This window comes from Pseudophryne corroboree, chromosome 5 (assembly GCF_028390025.1).
Source record: "Pseudophryne corroboree isolate aPseCor3 chromosome 5, aPseCor3.hap2, whole genome shotgun sequence".
Taxonomy (NCBI): Eukaryota; Metazoa; Chordata; class Amphibia; order Anura; family Myobatrachidae; genus Pseudophryne; species Pseudophryne corroboree.
Window position 1 is genome coordinate 760,252,130 of NC_086448.1, and position 18,186 is coordinate 760,270,315.

At 45.1% G+C, this 18,186-nt stretch overlaps 1 protein-coding gene and 1 pseudogene across 2 annotated transcripts in view; both read right to left on the minus strand.

Annotated features, from left to right (window-relative positions):
- The window catches only part of FBXO43 (F-box protein 43), a 233,812-nt gene that overhangs the window by 14,620 nt on the left and 201,006 nt on the right, over positions 1-18,186 (minus strand). The window contains exon 5 of one of the 2 annotated variants that reach the window (XM_063924197.1): positions 1,443-1,518. The exons of the other annotated variant lie outside the window; for it this stretch is intronic. Within the exon in view, the coding sequence (XP_063780267.1) occupies positions 1,443-1,518 (76 nt within the window). The remainder of the gene's footprint in view (positions 1-1,442; positions 1,519-18,186) is intronic. 2 annotated transcript variants of the gene reach the window in all.
- On the minus strand, positions 2,671-2,789 carry LOC134929734 (5S ribosomal RNA; annotated as a pseudogene).

Here is an 18,186-nt window from a genome sequence, read left to right on the forward strand (position 1 = left end):
TGGCAATTGCTCCGCCTCCACACCAATATCGTCCTCATACATGTCGACACCACGTACCGACACACACCGCAAACTCACAGGGAATGCTCTAATGAAGACAGGACCCACTAGCCCTTTTGGGGAGACAGAGGGAGAGTCTGCCAGCACACACCACAAAGCGCTATATATACAAGGGATATCCTTATATTAAGTGTTCCCTTATAGCTGCTTTAATATATATATATATATATAGCCATTAATGTGCCCCCCCTCTCTGTTTTACCCTGTTTCTGTAGTGCAGTGCAGGGGAGAGACCTGGGAGCCGTTCTGACCAGCGGAGCTGTGACAGAAAATGGCGCCGTGTGCTGAGGAGATAGGCCCCGCCCCTTTTTCGGCGGGTTCTTCTCCCGCTATTTTTCCAGTCAGGCAGGGGTTAAATATCTCCATATAGCCCCTATGGGCTATATGTGAGGTATTTTTAGCCTTGTATAAGGTTTATATTTGCCTCTCAGAGCGCCCCCCCCCAGCGCTCTGCACCCTCAGTGACTGCCCAGTGAAGTGTGCTGAGAGGAAAATGGCGCACAGCTGCAGTGCTGTGCGCTACCTTATGAAGACTGAGGAGTCTTCAGCCGCCGGTTTCCGGACCTCTTCACGCTTCAGCATCTGCAAGGGGGTCGGCGGCGCGGCTCCGGGACCGGACTCCACGGCTGGGCCTGTGTTCGATCCCTCTGGAGCTAATGGTGTCCAGTAGCCAAGCAGCAAATCCACTCTGCATGCAGGTGAGTTTACTACTTTCCCCCTAAGTCCCACGTTGCAGTGATCCTGTTGCCAGCAGGACTCACTGTAAAGAAAAAAACCTAAACTAAACTTTCTCTAAGCAGCTCTTTAGGAGAGCCACCTAGATTGCACCCTTCTCGTTCGGGCACAAAATCTAACTGGAGTCTGGAGGAGGGTCATAGGGGGAGGAGCCAGTGCACACCACCTGACCTAGTAAAGCTTTACTTTTTTGTGCCCTGTCTCCTGCGGAGCCGCTATTCCCCATGGTCCTTTCAGGAACCCCAGCATCCACTTAGGACGATAGAGAAAGTAGGATATTGCATAATATAGGTAGGAGATCAAGAGAGTGGATCAAAGGTTTGGTAACATCCTCTATCAGGAATGGGCAATAGCAATGTTGTAAAAGTGTAGGAGTCAGGATAGGGTGAGGGACTGTATGAAATGGCTGAAGCCGAGAGGAGTAGGAGGGTAATGCCAAGACAGCAGGACTTGGGTAACAATAGTAATTTTGTCAACTGTGAGGGAGACTATGGGAGGAATAGTTACTCCAGTGGGAGGAAACAAGGAGCTCCATTTGTAATGCAATAGGACAACTGTATGGACAGTTACACATGTATTGCTCTATGCAAAAACATCTGACCATCCAGCAAAATTGCCAGCTTCTTCTGAAGCAGACAAACATGTACCTTTAAAATGTAAAGACTCCAACCACTGTCCAGGATCTTCTTGCAGAAACAGAGAAATAGAAGTAAAATAGGGCAACTGAAAAGAAGAGGTAAAGTATTTCATCATGCACCAGAAAATATAGATTTTTAAAGTACCTTACGATATTTATTAGCTTGAACCAGTTCTGTAGCCTTAAGCATGGTCCAGATCCACACTGTCATATAAGCCCTTTGTCTTAAGAATCATGGCCTTAACAGCTAAACTGATGAAACTGTTGCAGAATTTACAGATCCTGGCAGATGCATGACAAAAGAAAAAACGTTTTCGGGTACTTCTTGTTCCACAGCCTTCTTGTTCAGTTTTCATCAGGATAAGCGTGAGCATGGCTACCAGAGGGAACAAGTAAATTGAATAAGATATTCATGGAATCAACAAAGCATTGATAAAACATGACTGCAGATTCCTAATCCTTTAGCAGGATTACGCCACATATGCTTCAACTGAGATGCCATCATGTCTCCATTTGGCGGACACCATCCACTCTCTGGGCTGTAGGACAAGTCTGCTGAGAAGGTTTAGCTCCTGGAATGACTACAGCGAGACTGCGAGAATATTTTTTTCTGTCAAACACATGGGGGAGAATGTAATAGGGTGTGAGAATTAGGAAGGGAGAGATTTTCAGAAAAGGGGGGGTTTGGGTTTGGGAATACCGCACAGGATCAAAAAAAGAGATAATGAAAACAGTAAATGAAATATTTGCTCCGAGAAAAACTGACAGATTAGACGGTAGTCTAAGATAAATCACCTTCTACCATCAGAATAAATCTCTATGGGCAGACAAAATGGTGATTGTCAGCGGTGCTCCCAAAGGTCCGAACGTATTTGAATTTTAGGAAAAGAAGAAAAAATGACCTTGGGTGGGAGCACTCATTCCCGGAGAGTTATTTGCAGATATGATGTCTGTATGAGTAGTAATGTGATAATGAGAAGATTAAAACATAACTTTTAATAGTCTATATATAAAATGCTAGGTACACTAATGGAGTTTACTGAAAAAAATTTTTTTCTTGTTTAAAAAAACACAAGATACCCAATTTAATAATGAGATGGCTGTAAACTTTCTAAGCCATACATAAAGTTAAATCTGCGAACATATTGATGGATTGTTACTGTGATAATTCAGTATCTAGCAAGCAAATGCCCATCCCTCCGTGGGTTCAGTGCAAACACCAATTCAATTCCACTGGAGACCCACAACACCTGGTATTCCTAAGTGGTCTCCCACTGAAGTACTGACCAGGCCCAACACTGTATCGCCTCCAAGATCGGACGGGGTTGGGCATACCCAGTGTGGTATGGTAGTGGGTGACGTATGGAAAAGGGCAGAGAGTGCAACTGATTGCGGGATGTGTGTTATTGTGCCAGTTTTAGCCAAATACAATCCTCCTTATTAGATAAATTTGTTGACCGTCATTGCACCAATTTAGCGACCCAAACACATGGGTGTGCAGAGGTTAAATCATATGGTCAACAAGAGTTGATAGCATAAGCCTCTGTTATTGTTCGTAGCGTGAGGCAAAACAAAAAGAGTAGCCTATTATAATTTAAGGCATGTGTAAAGAACAAACACAAAATTCCAATGAACCAAATGTCTGTTATTGCAGATTAAATCTGTCCGTCAGGAAAGCAAAAATTGAATAGTATCAACGATGGAAGGATTAGCTAAATTAGCACACAGATATATGGGTAGATGTGCTTTAAAGGAATATATATTTGCTGCAATAGGTTTAGACAGTGCAAACCATGAACACTCGCATACCAGCAGCTGATATAACCAATACAATTGTTGCCATAAATTTGACATAACCTGATACTTAGAAGCCAAATGTAATTTTTTTAAAAAGAAAAAGCACACATCGTTGCAGTTACCACTGCCCTGCACTATGTTATAATTATATACTCATTTTACATTTTTAAGCATACAAAACAGCCTAAACAATTTGCAGGCAAAAATTAGTGGCTAAATGCCACAGGTAAAAACCATTTAGCCACTAATTTTTGCCTGCAAATTGTTTAGGCTGTTCCAATCTGCTCCAACCCTTGACTAGGACTTGCAGCGAGTTAGCAAGGCTTTGAGCCCCAGCTGGCTCTTCTGATTGTATTGCAATGGAGCCTGAAATCCCCTAGAAGTGTTACCCTAAATGAACAGACTTCCAAAGTTTCTAATGGGGAAAGTAGAAAGTATAATATATTGCTTACCTCTCTAAAACAGCACAGAATGGTTCCGCCAGATAGAGGCGTGTCCACATACACCTATCCTCATCACCCTGAATAGTATTGTGTAGATCACCATGGACTTTGCTACTTCGCCAATACTCTAGTCCTAAGTACCTAGTACACTAAGGGGAACATTTACGAAGCAGTGATAAGAGTGGGGAAGTGAGCCAGCGGAGAAGTGCCCATGGCAACCAATCAGCAATAAAGTAATATCTATAATTTGCATACTATAAAATTATACAGAGCTGCTGATTGGTTGATGGGGCAACTTCTCCACTGGCTCACTTCTCCGCTCTTATCACTGCTTAGTAAATGTCCCCCTAAATGAACTAAGATGCAAAATTGTGAAAAAAGTAGCTCAATCTAGGGTAAGCATGCAAAAGATGGGTCCAATACAAGTAACCCATGCCATGCATCCTTATGCTTTCTCTGCAACTTTATAACAATTCCTTTCCAACAAAAAAAAACTAATTGTAAGTACTTAGGGGGTCATTACGAGTTGATCGCTCACTGGCAATTTTCGCAGCGCAGCGATCAGGTAAAAAATAAGATTTTACTCACCGGTAAATCTATTTCTCGTAGTCCGTAGTGGATACTCCGAAAGGACCATGGGGAATAGCGGCTCCGCAGGAGACTGGGCACAACTAAAGAAAGCTTTTAGGTCACCTGGTGTGCACTGGCTCCTCCCACTATGACCCTCCTCCAAGCCTCAGTTAGGACACTGTGCCCGGACGAGCTGACATAATAAGGAAGGATTTTGAATCCTGGGTAAGACTCTTACCAGCCACACCGTATAACTCGTGATACCATACCCAGTTTAACAGTATGAAAACAACTGAGCCTCTCAACAGATGGCTCAACAATAACCCTTTAGTTAGGCAATAACTATATACAAGTATTGCAGACAATCCGCACTTGGGACGGGCGCCCAGCATCCACTACGGACTACGAGAAATAGATTTACCGGTGAGTAAAATCTTATTTTCTCTGACGTCCTAGTGGATGCTGGGAACTCCGAAAGGACCATGGGGATTATACCAAAGCTCCCAAACGGGCGGGAGAGTGCGGATGACTCTGCAGCACCGAATGAGAGAACTCAAGGTCCTCCTCAGCCAGGGTATCAAATTTGTAGAATTTTGCAAACGTGTTTGCCCCTGACCAAGTAGCAGCTCGGCAAAGTTGTAAAGCCGAGACCCCTCGGGCAGCCGCCCAAGATGAGCCCACCTTCCTTGTGGAATGGGCTTTTACTGATTTAGGATGCGGCAGTCCAGCCGCAGAATGCGCCAGCTGAATTGTGCTACAAATCCAGCGAGCAATAGTCTGCTTAGAAGCAGGAGCACCCAGCTTGTTGGGTGCATACAGGAAAAATAGCGAGTCAGTTTTCCTGACTCTAGCCGTCCTGGAAACATAAATTTTCAAGGCCCTGACTACGTCCAGTAAGTTGGAATCCTCCAAGTCCCTAGTAGCCGCAGGCACCACAATAGGTTGGTTCAAGTGAAAAGCTGATACCACCTTAGGGAGAAACTGGGGACGAGTCCTCAATTCTGCCCTATCCATATGGAAAATCAGATAAGGGCTTTTACATGACAAAGCCGCCAATTCTGACACACGCCTGGCTGAAGCCAAGGCCAATAACATGACCACTTTCCACGTGAGATATTTTAGATCCACGGTTTTAAGTGGCTCAAACCAATGTGATTTTAAGAAACTCAACACCACGTTGAGATCCCAAGGTGCCACTGGAGGCACAAAAGGGGCTGAATATGCAGCACTCCCTTAACAAACGTCTGAACTTCAGGTAGTGAAGCTAGTTCTTTCTGGAAGAAAATCGACAGAGCCGAGATCTGTACCTTAATGGAGCCTAATTTCAGGCCCATAGTCACTCCTGCTTGTAGGAAATGCAGAAATCGACCCAGTTGAAATTCCTCTGTTGGGGCCTTTTTGGCCTCACACCAAGCAACATACATCCGCCATATGCGGTGATAATGCTTTGCAGTTACATCTTTCCTGGCTTTAATCAGCGTAGGAATGACTTCCTCCGGAATGCCCTTTTCCTTCAGGATCCGGCGTTCAACCGCCATGCCGTCAAACGCAGCTGCGGTAAGTCTTGGAACAGACAGGGCCCCTGCTGCAGCAGGTCCTGTCTGAGCGGCAGAGGCCATGGGTCCTCTGAGATCATCTCTTGAAGTTCCGGGTATCACGCTCGTCTTGGCCAATCCGGAACCACGAGTATTGTTCTTACTCCTCGTTTTCTTATTATTCTCAGTACCCTTGGTATGAGAGGGAACACAAACTGACTGGTACACCCACGGTGTCACTAGAGCGTCCACAGCTATCGCCTGAGGGTCCCTTGACCTGGCGCAATATCTCTCTAGTTTTTTGTTTAGGCGGGACGCCATCATGTCCACCTGTGGCCTTTCCCAACGGTTTACCAACAGTTGTAAGACTTCTGGATGAAGTCCCCACTCTCCTGGGTGTAGGTCGTGTCCGCTGAGGAAGTCTGCTTCCCAGTTGTCCACTCCCGGAATGAACACTGCTGACAGTGCTAAGACGTGATTTTCCGCCCATCGGAGAATCCTTGTGGCTTCTGCCACTGCCATCGCCATCCTGCTTCTTGTGCCGCCCTGTCCGTTTACATGGGCGACTGCCGTGATGTTGTCTGATTGGATCAGTACCGGCTGGTTTTGAAGCAGAGGCCTTGCCAGACTTAGGGCATTGTAAATGGCCCTCAGTTCCAGAATATTTATGTGTAGTGACGACTCCTGACTTGACCATAGTCCTTGGAAATTTCTTCCCTGTGTGACTGCCCCCCAGCCTCGAAGGCTGGCATCCGTGGTTACCAGGACCCAGTCCTGTATGCCGAATCTGCGGCCCTCTTGAAGATGAGCACTCTGCAGCCACCACAGTAGAGATACCCTGGTCCTTGGAGACAGGGTTATCAGCCGATGCATCTGAAGATGCGATCCCGACCACTTGTCCAAGAGGTCCCACTGAAAGGTTCTTGCATGGAACCTGCCGAATGGAATTTTGCTTCGTAAGAATCTACCATTTTTCCCAGGACTCGTGTGCAGTGATGCACCGATACCTGTTTTGGTTTCAGGAGGTCTCTGACTAGAGATGACAGCTCCTTGGCTTTCTCCTGCGGGAGAAACACTTTTTTCTGTTCTGTGTCCAGAACCATCCCCAGGAACAGTAGGCGTGTGGTAGGAACCAGCTGTGACTTTGGAATGTATAGAATCCATCCGTGCTGTTGTAGCACTTCCCGAGATAGTGCTACTCCGACCAACAACTGCTCCTTGGACCTCGCCTTTATAAGGAGATCGTCCAAGTACGGGATAATTAAAACTTCCTTTCTCGAAGGAGTATAATCATTTCTGCCATTACCTTGGTAAAGACCCTCGGTGCCGTGGACAGTCCAAACGGCAGTGTTTGGAATTGGTAATGGCAATCCTGTACCACAAATCTGAGGTACTCCTGGTGAGGATGGTAAATGGGGACATGTAGGTAAGCCTCCTTGATGTCCAGGGATACCATGTAATCCCCCTCCTCCAGGCTTGCAATAATCGCCCTGAGCGATTCCATCTTGAACTTGAATTTTTTTATGTATGTGTTCAAGGATTTCAAATATAAAATGGGTCTCACCGAACCGTCCGGTTTCGGTACCACAAACAGTGTGGAATAGTAACCCCGTCCTTGTGGAAGTAGGGGCACCTTGACTATCACCTGCTGGGAATACAGCTTGTGAATTGCCTCTAGCACAGTCTCCCTGCCTGAGGGAGTTGTCGGCAAGGCAGATTTGAGGAAACGGCGGGGGGGAGACGCCTCGAATTCCAGCTTGTACCCCTGAAATACTACTTGAAGGATCTAGGGATCCACCTGTGAGCGAGCCCACTGATCGCTGAAATTTTTGAGGCGGCCCCCCACCGTACCTGGCTACGCCTGTGGAGCCCCCGCGTCATGCGGTGGACTCAGAGGAAGCGGGGGAAGAATTTTGATTCTGGGAACTGGCTGACTGGTGCAGCTTTTTCCCCTCTTCCCTCGTTTTACACGCTTGCATTTCTGAAGCCGAAAGGACTGTACCTGATAATACAGTGCTTTCTGAGGCTGTGAGGAAACCTGAGGTAAAAAATTTTCTTCCCAGCTGTTGCTGTGGATACGAGGTCCCAGAGACCATCCCCAAACAATTCCTCACCCTTATAAGGCTCTATGTGCCTTTTAAAGTCAGCATCACCTATCCAGTGTCGGGTCTCTAATAACCTCCTGACCGAATGGACATTGCATTAATTCTGGATGCCAGCCGGCAAAATATCCCTCTGTGCATCCCTCATATATAAGACGACGTCTTATGTTCGCAAACTAGTATCCCTGTTTGACAGGGTTACGGACCACGCAGCAGCAGCACTATCTGCAGGTCTCAGTCTAGTACCTGAGTGTGTAAATACAGACTTCAGGATAGCCTCCTGCTTTTTATCAGCAGGTACCTTCAAAGTGGCCGTATCCTAAGACGGCAGTGCCACCTTTTTTGACAAACGTGTGAGCGCCTTATCCACCCTAGGGGATATCTCCCAGCGTAACTTATCCTTTGGCGGGAAAGGGTACGCCATCAGTAACTTTTTAGAAATTACCAGTTTCTTATCGGGGGAACCCACGCTTTTTCACACTTCATTCACTCCGTTGATGGGGGAACAAAACACTGCCTGCTTTTTCTCCCCAAACATAAAACCCTTTTTTAGTGGTACTTGGGTTAATGTCAGAAATGCGTAACACATTTTTTATTTGCCGGGATCATGTAACAGATGTTCCTAGTGGATTGTGTATATGTCTCAACCTCGTCGACACTGGAGTCAGACTCCGTGTCGACATCTGTGTCTGCCATCTGAGGGAGCGGGCGTTTTTGAGCCCCTGATGGCCTTTGAGACGCCTGGGCAGGCGCGGGCTGAGAAGCCGGCTGTCCCATAGCTGTTACGTCATCCAGCCTTTTATGTAAGGAGTTGACACTGTCGGTTTATACCTTCCACCTATCCATCCACTCTGGTGTCGGCCCCCAGGGGGCGACATCACATTTATCGGCATCTGCTCTGCCATCACATAAGCCTCCTCATCAAACGTGTCGACACAGCCGTACCGACACACCGCACACACACAGGGAATGCTCTGACTGAGGACAGGACCCCACACAGCCCTTTGGGTAGACAGAGAGAGAGTATGCCAGCACACACCAGAGCGCTATATAATTTAGGGATTAACACTATATTGAGTGAATTTTTCCCAATAGCTGCTTGTATATACAATATTGCGCCTACATTTAGTGCCCCCCCCTCTCTTTTTAACCCTTTGAGCCTGAAAACTACAGGGGAGAGCCTGGGGAGCTGTCTTCCAGTTGCACTGTGAAGAGAAAATGGCGCCAGTGTGCTGAGAGAGATAGCTCCGCCCCTTTTTCGCGGACTTTTCTCCCGCATTTTTATGGATTCTGGCAGGGGTATTTATCACATATATAGCCTCTGGGGCTATATATTGTGATATATATGCCAGCCAAGGTGTTTTTATTGCTGCTCAGGGCGCCCCCCCCCCCCCCCCAGCGCCCTGCACCCTCAGTGACCGGAGTGTGAAGTGTGCATGAGGAGCAATGGCGCACAGCTGCAGTGCTGTGCGCTACCATGGTGAAGACTGATGTCTTCTGCCGCCGATTTTCCGGACCTCTTCTTGCTTCTGGCTCTGTAAGGGGGACGGCGGCGCGGCTCCGGGACCGAACACCAAGGCCAGTTTCATGCGGTTGATCCCTCTGGAGCTAATGGTGTCCAGTAGCCTAAGAAGCCCAAGCTAGCTGCAAGCAGGTAGGTTCGCTTCTTCTCCCCTTAGTCCCTCGCTGCAGTGAGCCTGTTGCCAGCAGGTCTCACTGTAAAATAAAAAACCTAATTATATACTTTCTTTCTAGAAGCTCAGGAGAGCTCCTAGTGTGCATCCAACCTCGGCCGGGCACAAAATCTAACTGAGGCTTGGAGGAGGGTCATAGTGGGAGGAGCCAGTGCACACCAGGTGACCTAAAAGCTTTCTTTAGTTGTGCCCAGTCTCCTGCGGAGCCGCTATTCCCCATGGTCCTTTCGGAGTTCCCAGCATCCACTAGGACGTCAGAGAAAAACACGGCAAAACTGTGGATGCGTATGCACCGCAATGCAATGCTCACACGCGTCATACGGGTACAAACAGCATCGTTGCTGTGCAATGCTTCTAGCGACGATTCCATTCGTACAGTTGATCGCAAGGAGATTGACAGGAAGAGGGCGTTTATGGGTGACAACTGACCGTTTTCTGTGAGTGGTAGGGAAAATGCAGGCGTGACCAGGCGTTTGCTGGGTGGGTATCAGACGTCAATTCCGGGATCTCCGTCACTAGGATCTTCGTGCAGGATAAGTAACTTCAGGGCTGGTCTTGTTTTGCACAAAATGTTTTTGTACCGCTCGGCTGCACATGCGATCGCACACTTGTAAAGCAAAAATACACTCCCCCGTGGGTGGCGACTATGCGTCTGCACGGCTGCAAAAAGTAGTTATCGAGTGATCAACTCGGAATGAGGGCCTTAGTACAGTGTATGGCTACTAAGAAGCATAAATAGAGGGGAAAAAAATAGGATTTTAGTTACCTACCGGTAAATCCTTTTATCGTAGTCCGTAGGGGATACTGGGAATCCATTTAGTACCATGGGGTATACACAGGACTACTAGGAGCCTTGGACACTAAGAATTTGATAGTGTGCGCTGGCTCTAGGAAACTGTGACCGAGGAGACGGACATACTTTGAGAGAAGGATATAGAAAAAGGAAGGTGGTGAGATTACGAACCAGCACACAGAACAAGAGGAAAGCCATGCTAACCAAACTTGAAAACAAGAACAGCAACAGCTGAACCAAACAACATTACTGAACCAAGTAACAGTGCAGGAAGAACGAAGCAACGGACGGGCGCCCAGAATCGCCTACGGACTACGAGAAAAGGATTTACCGGTAGGTAATAAAATCCTATTTTCTCTTAATCCATTTAGTACCATGGGGAAGTACCAAAGCACCCAAACCGGATGGGAGAGTGCCGAGGTTCCTGCAGAACTGATTGACCAAACTGAAGGTCCTCAGAGGCCAAAGAATCGAACTTGTAAAACTTAACAAACGTGTTCAAACCGAACCAAGTAGCTGCTCGGCAGAGCTGTAAAGCCGAGACACCCCGGGCAGCCGCTCAAGAAGAACCCACCGACCTAGTAGAGTGAGCCTGTACAGATTTTGGAACCGGAAAGCCTGCCGTGGAATAAGCATGCTGGATAGTGAGCCTGATCCAGCGTGCAATGGACTGCTTTGAAGCAGACACCCAATTTTATTGGGATCATAGAGAACGAACAGCGAGTCGGATTTCCTGTGAAGAGCTGTTCTCTTTAGATACACCTTCAAAGCCCTCACAACAGACAAAGACTTTGAAGTAGCAGAGGTGTCCGTAACAACCGGAACCACAATAGGTTGGTGGATGTGAAACGCAGACACCACCTTAGGAAGAAATTGCTGACGAGTTCTGAGTTCAGCTCTGTCCTCATGGAAAATTAAGGAGGGGCTCTTGTGAGACAACACCCCTAGCTCCGACACTCGTCTTGCTGAAGGCAAGGCCAACAGTGTGACGGTCTTCCACGTAAGGTACTTTACTGCAACCTTTTGTAACGGTTTAAACCAGTCCGGTTGGAGGAACTGCAGCACCAAATTGAGATTCCAAGGTGCCATGGGAGGTCAATTGTTTCTGAAAGAAAATAAACAAGGCCGAAATCTGGACTTTTATGGAGCCTAGACGTAGGCCCACATCCACTCCCGACTGCAGAAAAAGCAGGAGACGTCCCAGATGAAATACCACCGCAGAATATTGTCTGCTCTCACACCAAAAGACATTTCTTCCAGATACGGTGGTAATGTTTAAATTTACCCCCTTCCTGGCTTGGATCATAGTCGGGATGACCTTGTCAGGAATCCCTCTCCTGGCTAAAATCAGCCGTTCAACTTCCATGCCGTTAAACGTAGCTGCGGTAAGTCTTGATAGACGAACGGGCCGTGTTGCAAAAGTTTATCGCGAAGAGGTAGAGTCCACGGATATTCAAGCAGCATCTCGAGAAGATCCACATACCAGGCCCTTCGTGGCCAGTCTGGAGCAATGAGGATTGCTTGAACCTTTTTATTCTTTTTAAAAATCTTGGGATCAAAGGAAGTGGAGGAAACACGTACACCAGCTGGTAGACCCACGGAGTTGTCAGAGCGTCTACCGCCACTGCCTGTGGGTCCCTCGACCTGGAAGAATACCGCTTGAGCTTCTTGTTGAGTTGAGAGGCCATTATATCGATCTGTGGATATCCCCACCGACGTGTCAACCATCGGAACACTTCCGGGTGAAGGTCCCACTCCCCCGGGTGCAGGTCGTGTTTGCTGAGGAAGTCTGCTCCCCAGTTGTCTACTCCCGGTATAAAGGCTGTTTTTCCGCCTAGAGGAGAATTCTTGACACCTCTGACAGTGCTGCTCTGCTTTTTGTTCCGCCCTGTCGGTTTATGTACGCTACCGCCGTCACATTGTCCGACTGGACTTGAATGGCCTGATTCCGAAGTACAGATGAGGCCTGCAGAAGGGCGTTGTAGATAGCCCTGAGTTCCAGGATGTTTATTGGAAGGACGACTTCCTGACTTGACCATCTTCCTTGAAACTGCACCCCCTGGGTGACTGCACCTCAACCTGTGAGGCTTGCGTCTGTGGTTAGCAGAAACCAATCCTGAATCCCGAACCTCCGACCCTCGACGAGGTGAGAAGTTTGTAGCCACCACAGAAGGGAGATCCTGGCTCTTGACGACAGACGGATCCTCTGGTGCATGTGAAGATGCGATCCGGACCATTTGTCCAACAGAGCTAGTTGGAAGGGCCTCACATGAAACCTTCCGTACTGAAAGCGCCTCGTAAGAGGCCTCCATTTTCCCCAGAAGGCGAATGCACAGATGCACCGAGATCCAGGTTGGCTTCAGGATAGCCCGAACCATCGACTGGATTACCATAGCCTTCTCCAAGGGAAGGAACACTCTGAGACTCTGTGTCCAGTATCATTCCCAGGAAAAGAAGCCTCTGTGCCGGTTCCAAGTGAGATTTTGGTAGGTTCAGAATCCACCCGTAATCCAGGAGTATTCTGGATGAGAGGCCAATGCTGTCTAACAACCGCTCCATGGACGGGGATAATTCAGAGTTGATCGTAGCTGTGCTAAATTTAGCACAGCTATGATCAGGTACACTGAAATGCGGAGGGACGCCCAGCACATGGGTAGCCCGCCCCGCATGCCAGTCCCTGACCCGTCGCAGAAGTACAAAAGCATTGCACAGCGGCGATACTTTTGTACTTCAGGAGTAGCTCCCGGCAAGCGCGGCTCCTGTGGTCACGCAGCCGCCATGGCCCGCTCCTGGCACGGTCCGGCGCACCTGCGTTGGCCGAACCGCGCCCCTTAAATGGCGGCTTAACGCCGCCGTCCCGCCCAGCGACCTCCTCTGCCTGTCAATCAGGCAGAGGCGATCGTTAGCTAAAGACAGCAGTCGGCTGTCTGGCATGCGCAGTTCACACGCACAGCACCGATCAGGTCTGAATTAGCCCCTTTATCAGAAGATCGTCCAGGTACAGAATAATGTTCACTCCCTGTTTGCGGAGTCATCATCTCTACCATCACTTTGGTGAACACCCTCGGTGCTGTGGAAAGACCAAATGGCAGGGCCTGGAACTGGTAGTGACAGTCCTGCAGAGCCAACTGTAGATAAACAATACTGAATCTAGCGCTCTGTCACTCCAATCAATATGCTGCCAGTAACATGGGGCTACTCACCCCTTTTAGATTTAAAAAAATCAAGACAAGCAAAAAAAGAACTAATGTTACAGCGCACATGGATTAGAATTTATAAAGATCTTTTTATTAAAAGACACACATAAAAATAAGATATGCAATTTATACCACCGGCCGGTTAATATACTTTTACAGTAATCACTTCACATATGAAATGAGTGTAACATATATTGTAACAAGTTACTCTGTATCCACTTAAAATTTCTTTCCAACACCTATTGTAAAAATGTAGCTTATCCGATATTTATTAGAGCTAAATAGTGCACACAGTATTCTTTCCTGTGGAATTATGTGACAGTCACTTTTGGTGCAGAATTGATAAAAATAAGGTTTATTCTTCACTTGAGCTGTAAATTTATGTGCTGTCCCATTTATATAGCCACAGTTCTTTAATAATATGAGCCAATGCTCACTCTAAAAATGTGTCTGGCCAGACAACTATATTGTGCGGTCTCACCACTCCTGTATATGGATTGTTTCACCCAAGGGATCCTCCCCGGCTGCTGGTGCTTTTAACCTTTATCTTGCAGTCATCTCTGGGGGATCGTAGAAAGAGGTGAAGAATTCCAATTTAAGAGCTGTTGGAGCGTTCGTAGTAATTCTCGAGACCTCCGGATAGTGGTATATGTAGCAATTTTAGATGAGTAATTGACGCGTTTCCCCGCCTCCCTCCGGACTCAGCGGCTTCATCAGAATAAGTGTGGTATCTCCTCTCTCCGTATTTAAGCTGTGCGCTCAATCGTTAGCCCGCCCATCATGCTGACGTTTTAAGTCTCTTGGGCGTTTCAGACCTCATTCTGGCTATGAGGCGCAAATCGGCTTTCAGGTGTGTAGTGACTTTCTGCACTTCTCATGATTGCAAGCCCACATCTGCAGTCAATCATTCATTAGCTGTATCCTCAGCACAATACAAGTGCCTATACATTTCTATATATCCTTAGGAGACATGTCAAGAAGAATATATATAATAAAGATAAAAGTAACAATAAAAATAAAAATAAAGATAAATATAAAAATAGTGCAACTTAGCACACATAAAATATCTAATCAATCAATTCAGGTGTAAATATATATGCATGCATACCCATACATGGACACATGCATACACATATATATATGCATGCATATATATACATGCACTCACACATATATACATATGACCATACACAAGGAATCTATATCCCTATCAAAGTTTTATCTAAGTTTTATCTAAATCATCTACAGAGAGGAGAAGTTACTAGACTATTTATATATAGATGTTATTTACCATAATTTATACTTTTATTATATCAATATAAATGAAACAAGAGGTATCCTTGGAAAACAAACATCTATATAGTCCTAATATATATATATATATATATATATGTATATATTCCTTTTTTTCAAAATGTTTCCATCTAATCCGGCCATAATCAATTTAATCTCCGACATATTCATTATATTCATTATATTCATTATCCCATACATTCTTCTGCACGTTCGCGTGAACAGATACACACACGTACCCACATCTAACGTGTGTGTGCCCGTATGTCTAAATGTCCACACACACACCGAAAAAAAGGAATCCAACTATATATGTCATCATAGACCATAATAGACACAAAAATAATACATATATAATACATAAAAATGGAGAGGAACGGAAAGTAATATATGTCCCAGATCGTATTTCTTTGGGATCAAGCTGTAGATACTTTTATGATGTTACTAAGGCATATGATGTTGTTCCAATCAGAAGGAAGATCAAAAAGATAAGGGAGGGGGGGGGGGGGGGGGAGGAGGAAAAAAAGGGGGGGGGGCAAAAGAAAAAAATATATGAGAGACATATACTTGCAAGAGTAACGGAAGATGAAGTGTAGTTCTAAATGTTATTTAATTCAATGGCGTCATTAAGTCCATTCGGGACCATGGTGTCTAGTCTAAATATCCAGAACGCCTCACGTCTACACAATCTCCCAAACCTGTCGCCCCCTCTATGTGTTTTCTTCACTTGTTCGATCGCCATTACTGATACACTTTTCATATCACCATTCTGGCATAGTGTAATATGTTTTGACAAGGGATGTAATTTATTACCATTCTGTATATTTCTTTTGTGCTCCATGTATCTTACATGGAGCGTGCGGGTTGTTCGTCCCACATATTGTTTCCCGCATTTGCAGTTCAGAATGTAGATAACATAGGAAGATTGACAGTTTAGAAAGTCTTTAATTTCAAATCTAACCCCAGAGGTAAAGGAGGAAAATTCTGTGGTTTTCCTCACCGAGTTATTACACATGAAACATCTACTATTCCCACACCTATGGTAACCTACAGGTTTCTTTGGGAGCCACATTTTATCCATAATTGGTTCCTTTGCCATAATAAAATGGCTCTGGACCAATTTAGTTTTCAAATTTTCAGCCCTCCTAAAAATCACTTTTCCCTGTGGGTTAATTACATCTTTAAGAATATCATCTTGTAATAAAATGGGTGTGTTCTTTTTTATGATGTTTCTTATTTCCTTAGAACTGCCATTAAACTGTGTAATAAAACCTATGTTCTTCTCTTCTCTACTTGGGTCTTTACTTTGCCGTGTATGTCCTATTTGTAACAATGTTTGTCTATCTATATTGTTAACTTCTTCATATGCCTTCTGAATGATGTCTCTAGGATATCCTTGTCCTGAAAAGGTCTTCATCAATCTAGTTGCTTGATGTTGATATGTAGTTTCTAGAGTACAGTTCCGTTTTGTACGAATTAGCTGACTTTTTGGTATATTGTTTTTCCAGGCATTAAAGTGTGAACTTTCATAATTAAGATATTTATTTTTATCAACTGGTTTTTTATAAGTTTCCGTTATAAGTCTATTTTCTCTCACCGAGAGTATGACATCCAAATAATTGATCTGAGTTAAACTAAAAGTGGCAGTGAACTTTAAACCAAAATTATTATTATTAAGACTAGTGATAAAAGATTGTATAGAATCTGTGTCCCCATTCCAAATAATAAACAAATCATCTATAAAACGTACGTAGAGGACCAGATTCGCCCCGTAGCGTTCAACCCACACATGGTCGTCCTCGAAGGCACCCATGTATAGGTTCGCATAACTCGGGGCGAACCTGGTCCCCATAGCAGTCCCCCGTGTTTGTAAATAATACCGTGAATCAAATGTAAAATAGTTGTGCTCTAAAATAAATTTAATAGATGAAATCAAAAAGTCACATAGAGAGTCCGATAGAAGATTTCTCTTGTAGATACAATCCTCTATTGCTCTAATACCCATATCATGAGGTATATTAGAATACAATGACTCTACATCTAGAGTCAACAGATGGTAATTTTCTTTCCATGGTATTGAATTTATTTTATTTAAAAAGTGTTTGGTGTCTTTAATATAAGACTTCAGACTCTCTACGTGACTTTGTAAGTGAAAATCAACATAAGCAGATAAATTACTAGTAAGAGAACCCACTCCCGAAATAATAGGGCGTCCAGGTGGTTGGTGAAGTGATTTGTGAATTTTGGGCACATAATAAAAAGTAGGAGTGATAGGGTGCTTATTAAACAAAAACCAAAAAGTTTCTTTGGATATCACACCCTCGGCGAGAGCGAGATCCAACAACATTCCTAGATCTTTCTGATACTGTGGGGTAGGGTCCCTCTCCAACACTCTATAAAATTTCTCATCCTGGAGTTGTCTCAAAGATTCTTGTATATAGTCTATAGTGTTGAGGATAACTATCCCACCCCCCTTATCAGCAGGCTTAATGGTTATATTTTTGTCATCGCACAGAAGTTTAATGGATTTCCTTTCGCCTATAGTTAGATTATCTTTCAAAAAAATTTTATCTGCCCGTTCGCACATATCCCGGAACTGTATTATGTACTCTTATAGAAACATTCTATAAAGGGTCCTTTATATTGTAGCGGGTAAAATTCCGATTTGTTCCTAAATAGTCTTTCACGATTGGTATCAAATATTTTCACACTTTGGGGCTCTACCACTGCTGATTCTAATTCTAGTTCCTCTAGACTTTTAAGTGCATCAATTTCGTCTATGTCTAACAATAAAGGAGCACCTAGTTCTTTTTTTGATTTTATGGCTTTTAATGCAAAATATCTCTTTCTACTTAAATTTCTCACATAGCGATTCAAATCCACAAATAAAACAAAAATGTTAGGTTTTGTTACAGGGGCAAAGTTAAGGCCTCTTTCTAGGAGTCGGGTTTCGTTAGCTGTTAATACTTTGGTGGATAGATTATATATCCCATTATTGTCTCCTTCTACAGTATTTCATATGAAGAGGTTTCTTTTTGCTTATTTCTACTTCTTCTTCCTCCTCTATGGCCTCTCCTTGTTCTCTTGGTCGTTTTACCGGGAGTTTGCGATCGTCCCTTAGGGAACCCTTTAAGGCATGGGTCTTCATCCTGTGGCCCTCCAGCTGCTGTGAAACTACACATCCCAGCATGCCCTGCCACAGTTTTGCTATTAAGGTATGCTAAAACTGAGGCAAGGCATGCTGGGATGTGTAGTTCCACAGCAGCTGGAGGGTCGCAGGTTGAAGACCCATGCTTTAAGGGTTGGCGTTTCCCTAAAAAATGTGAGGTC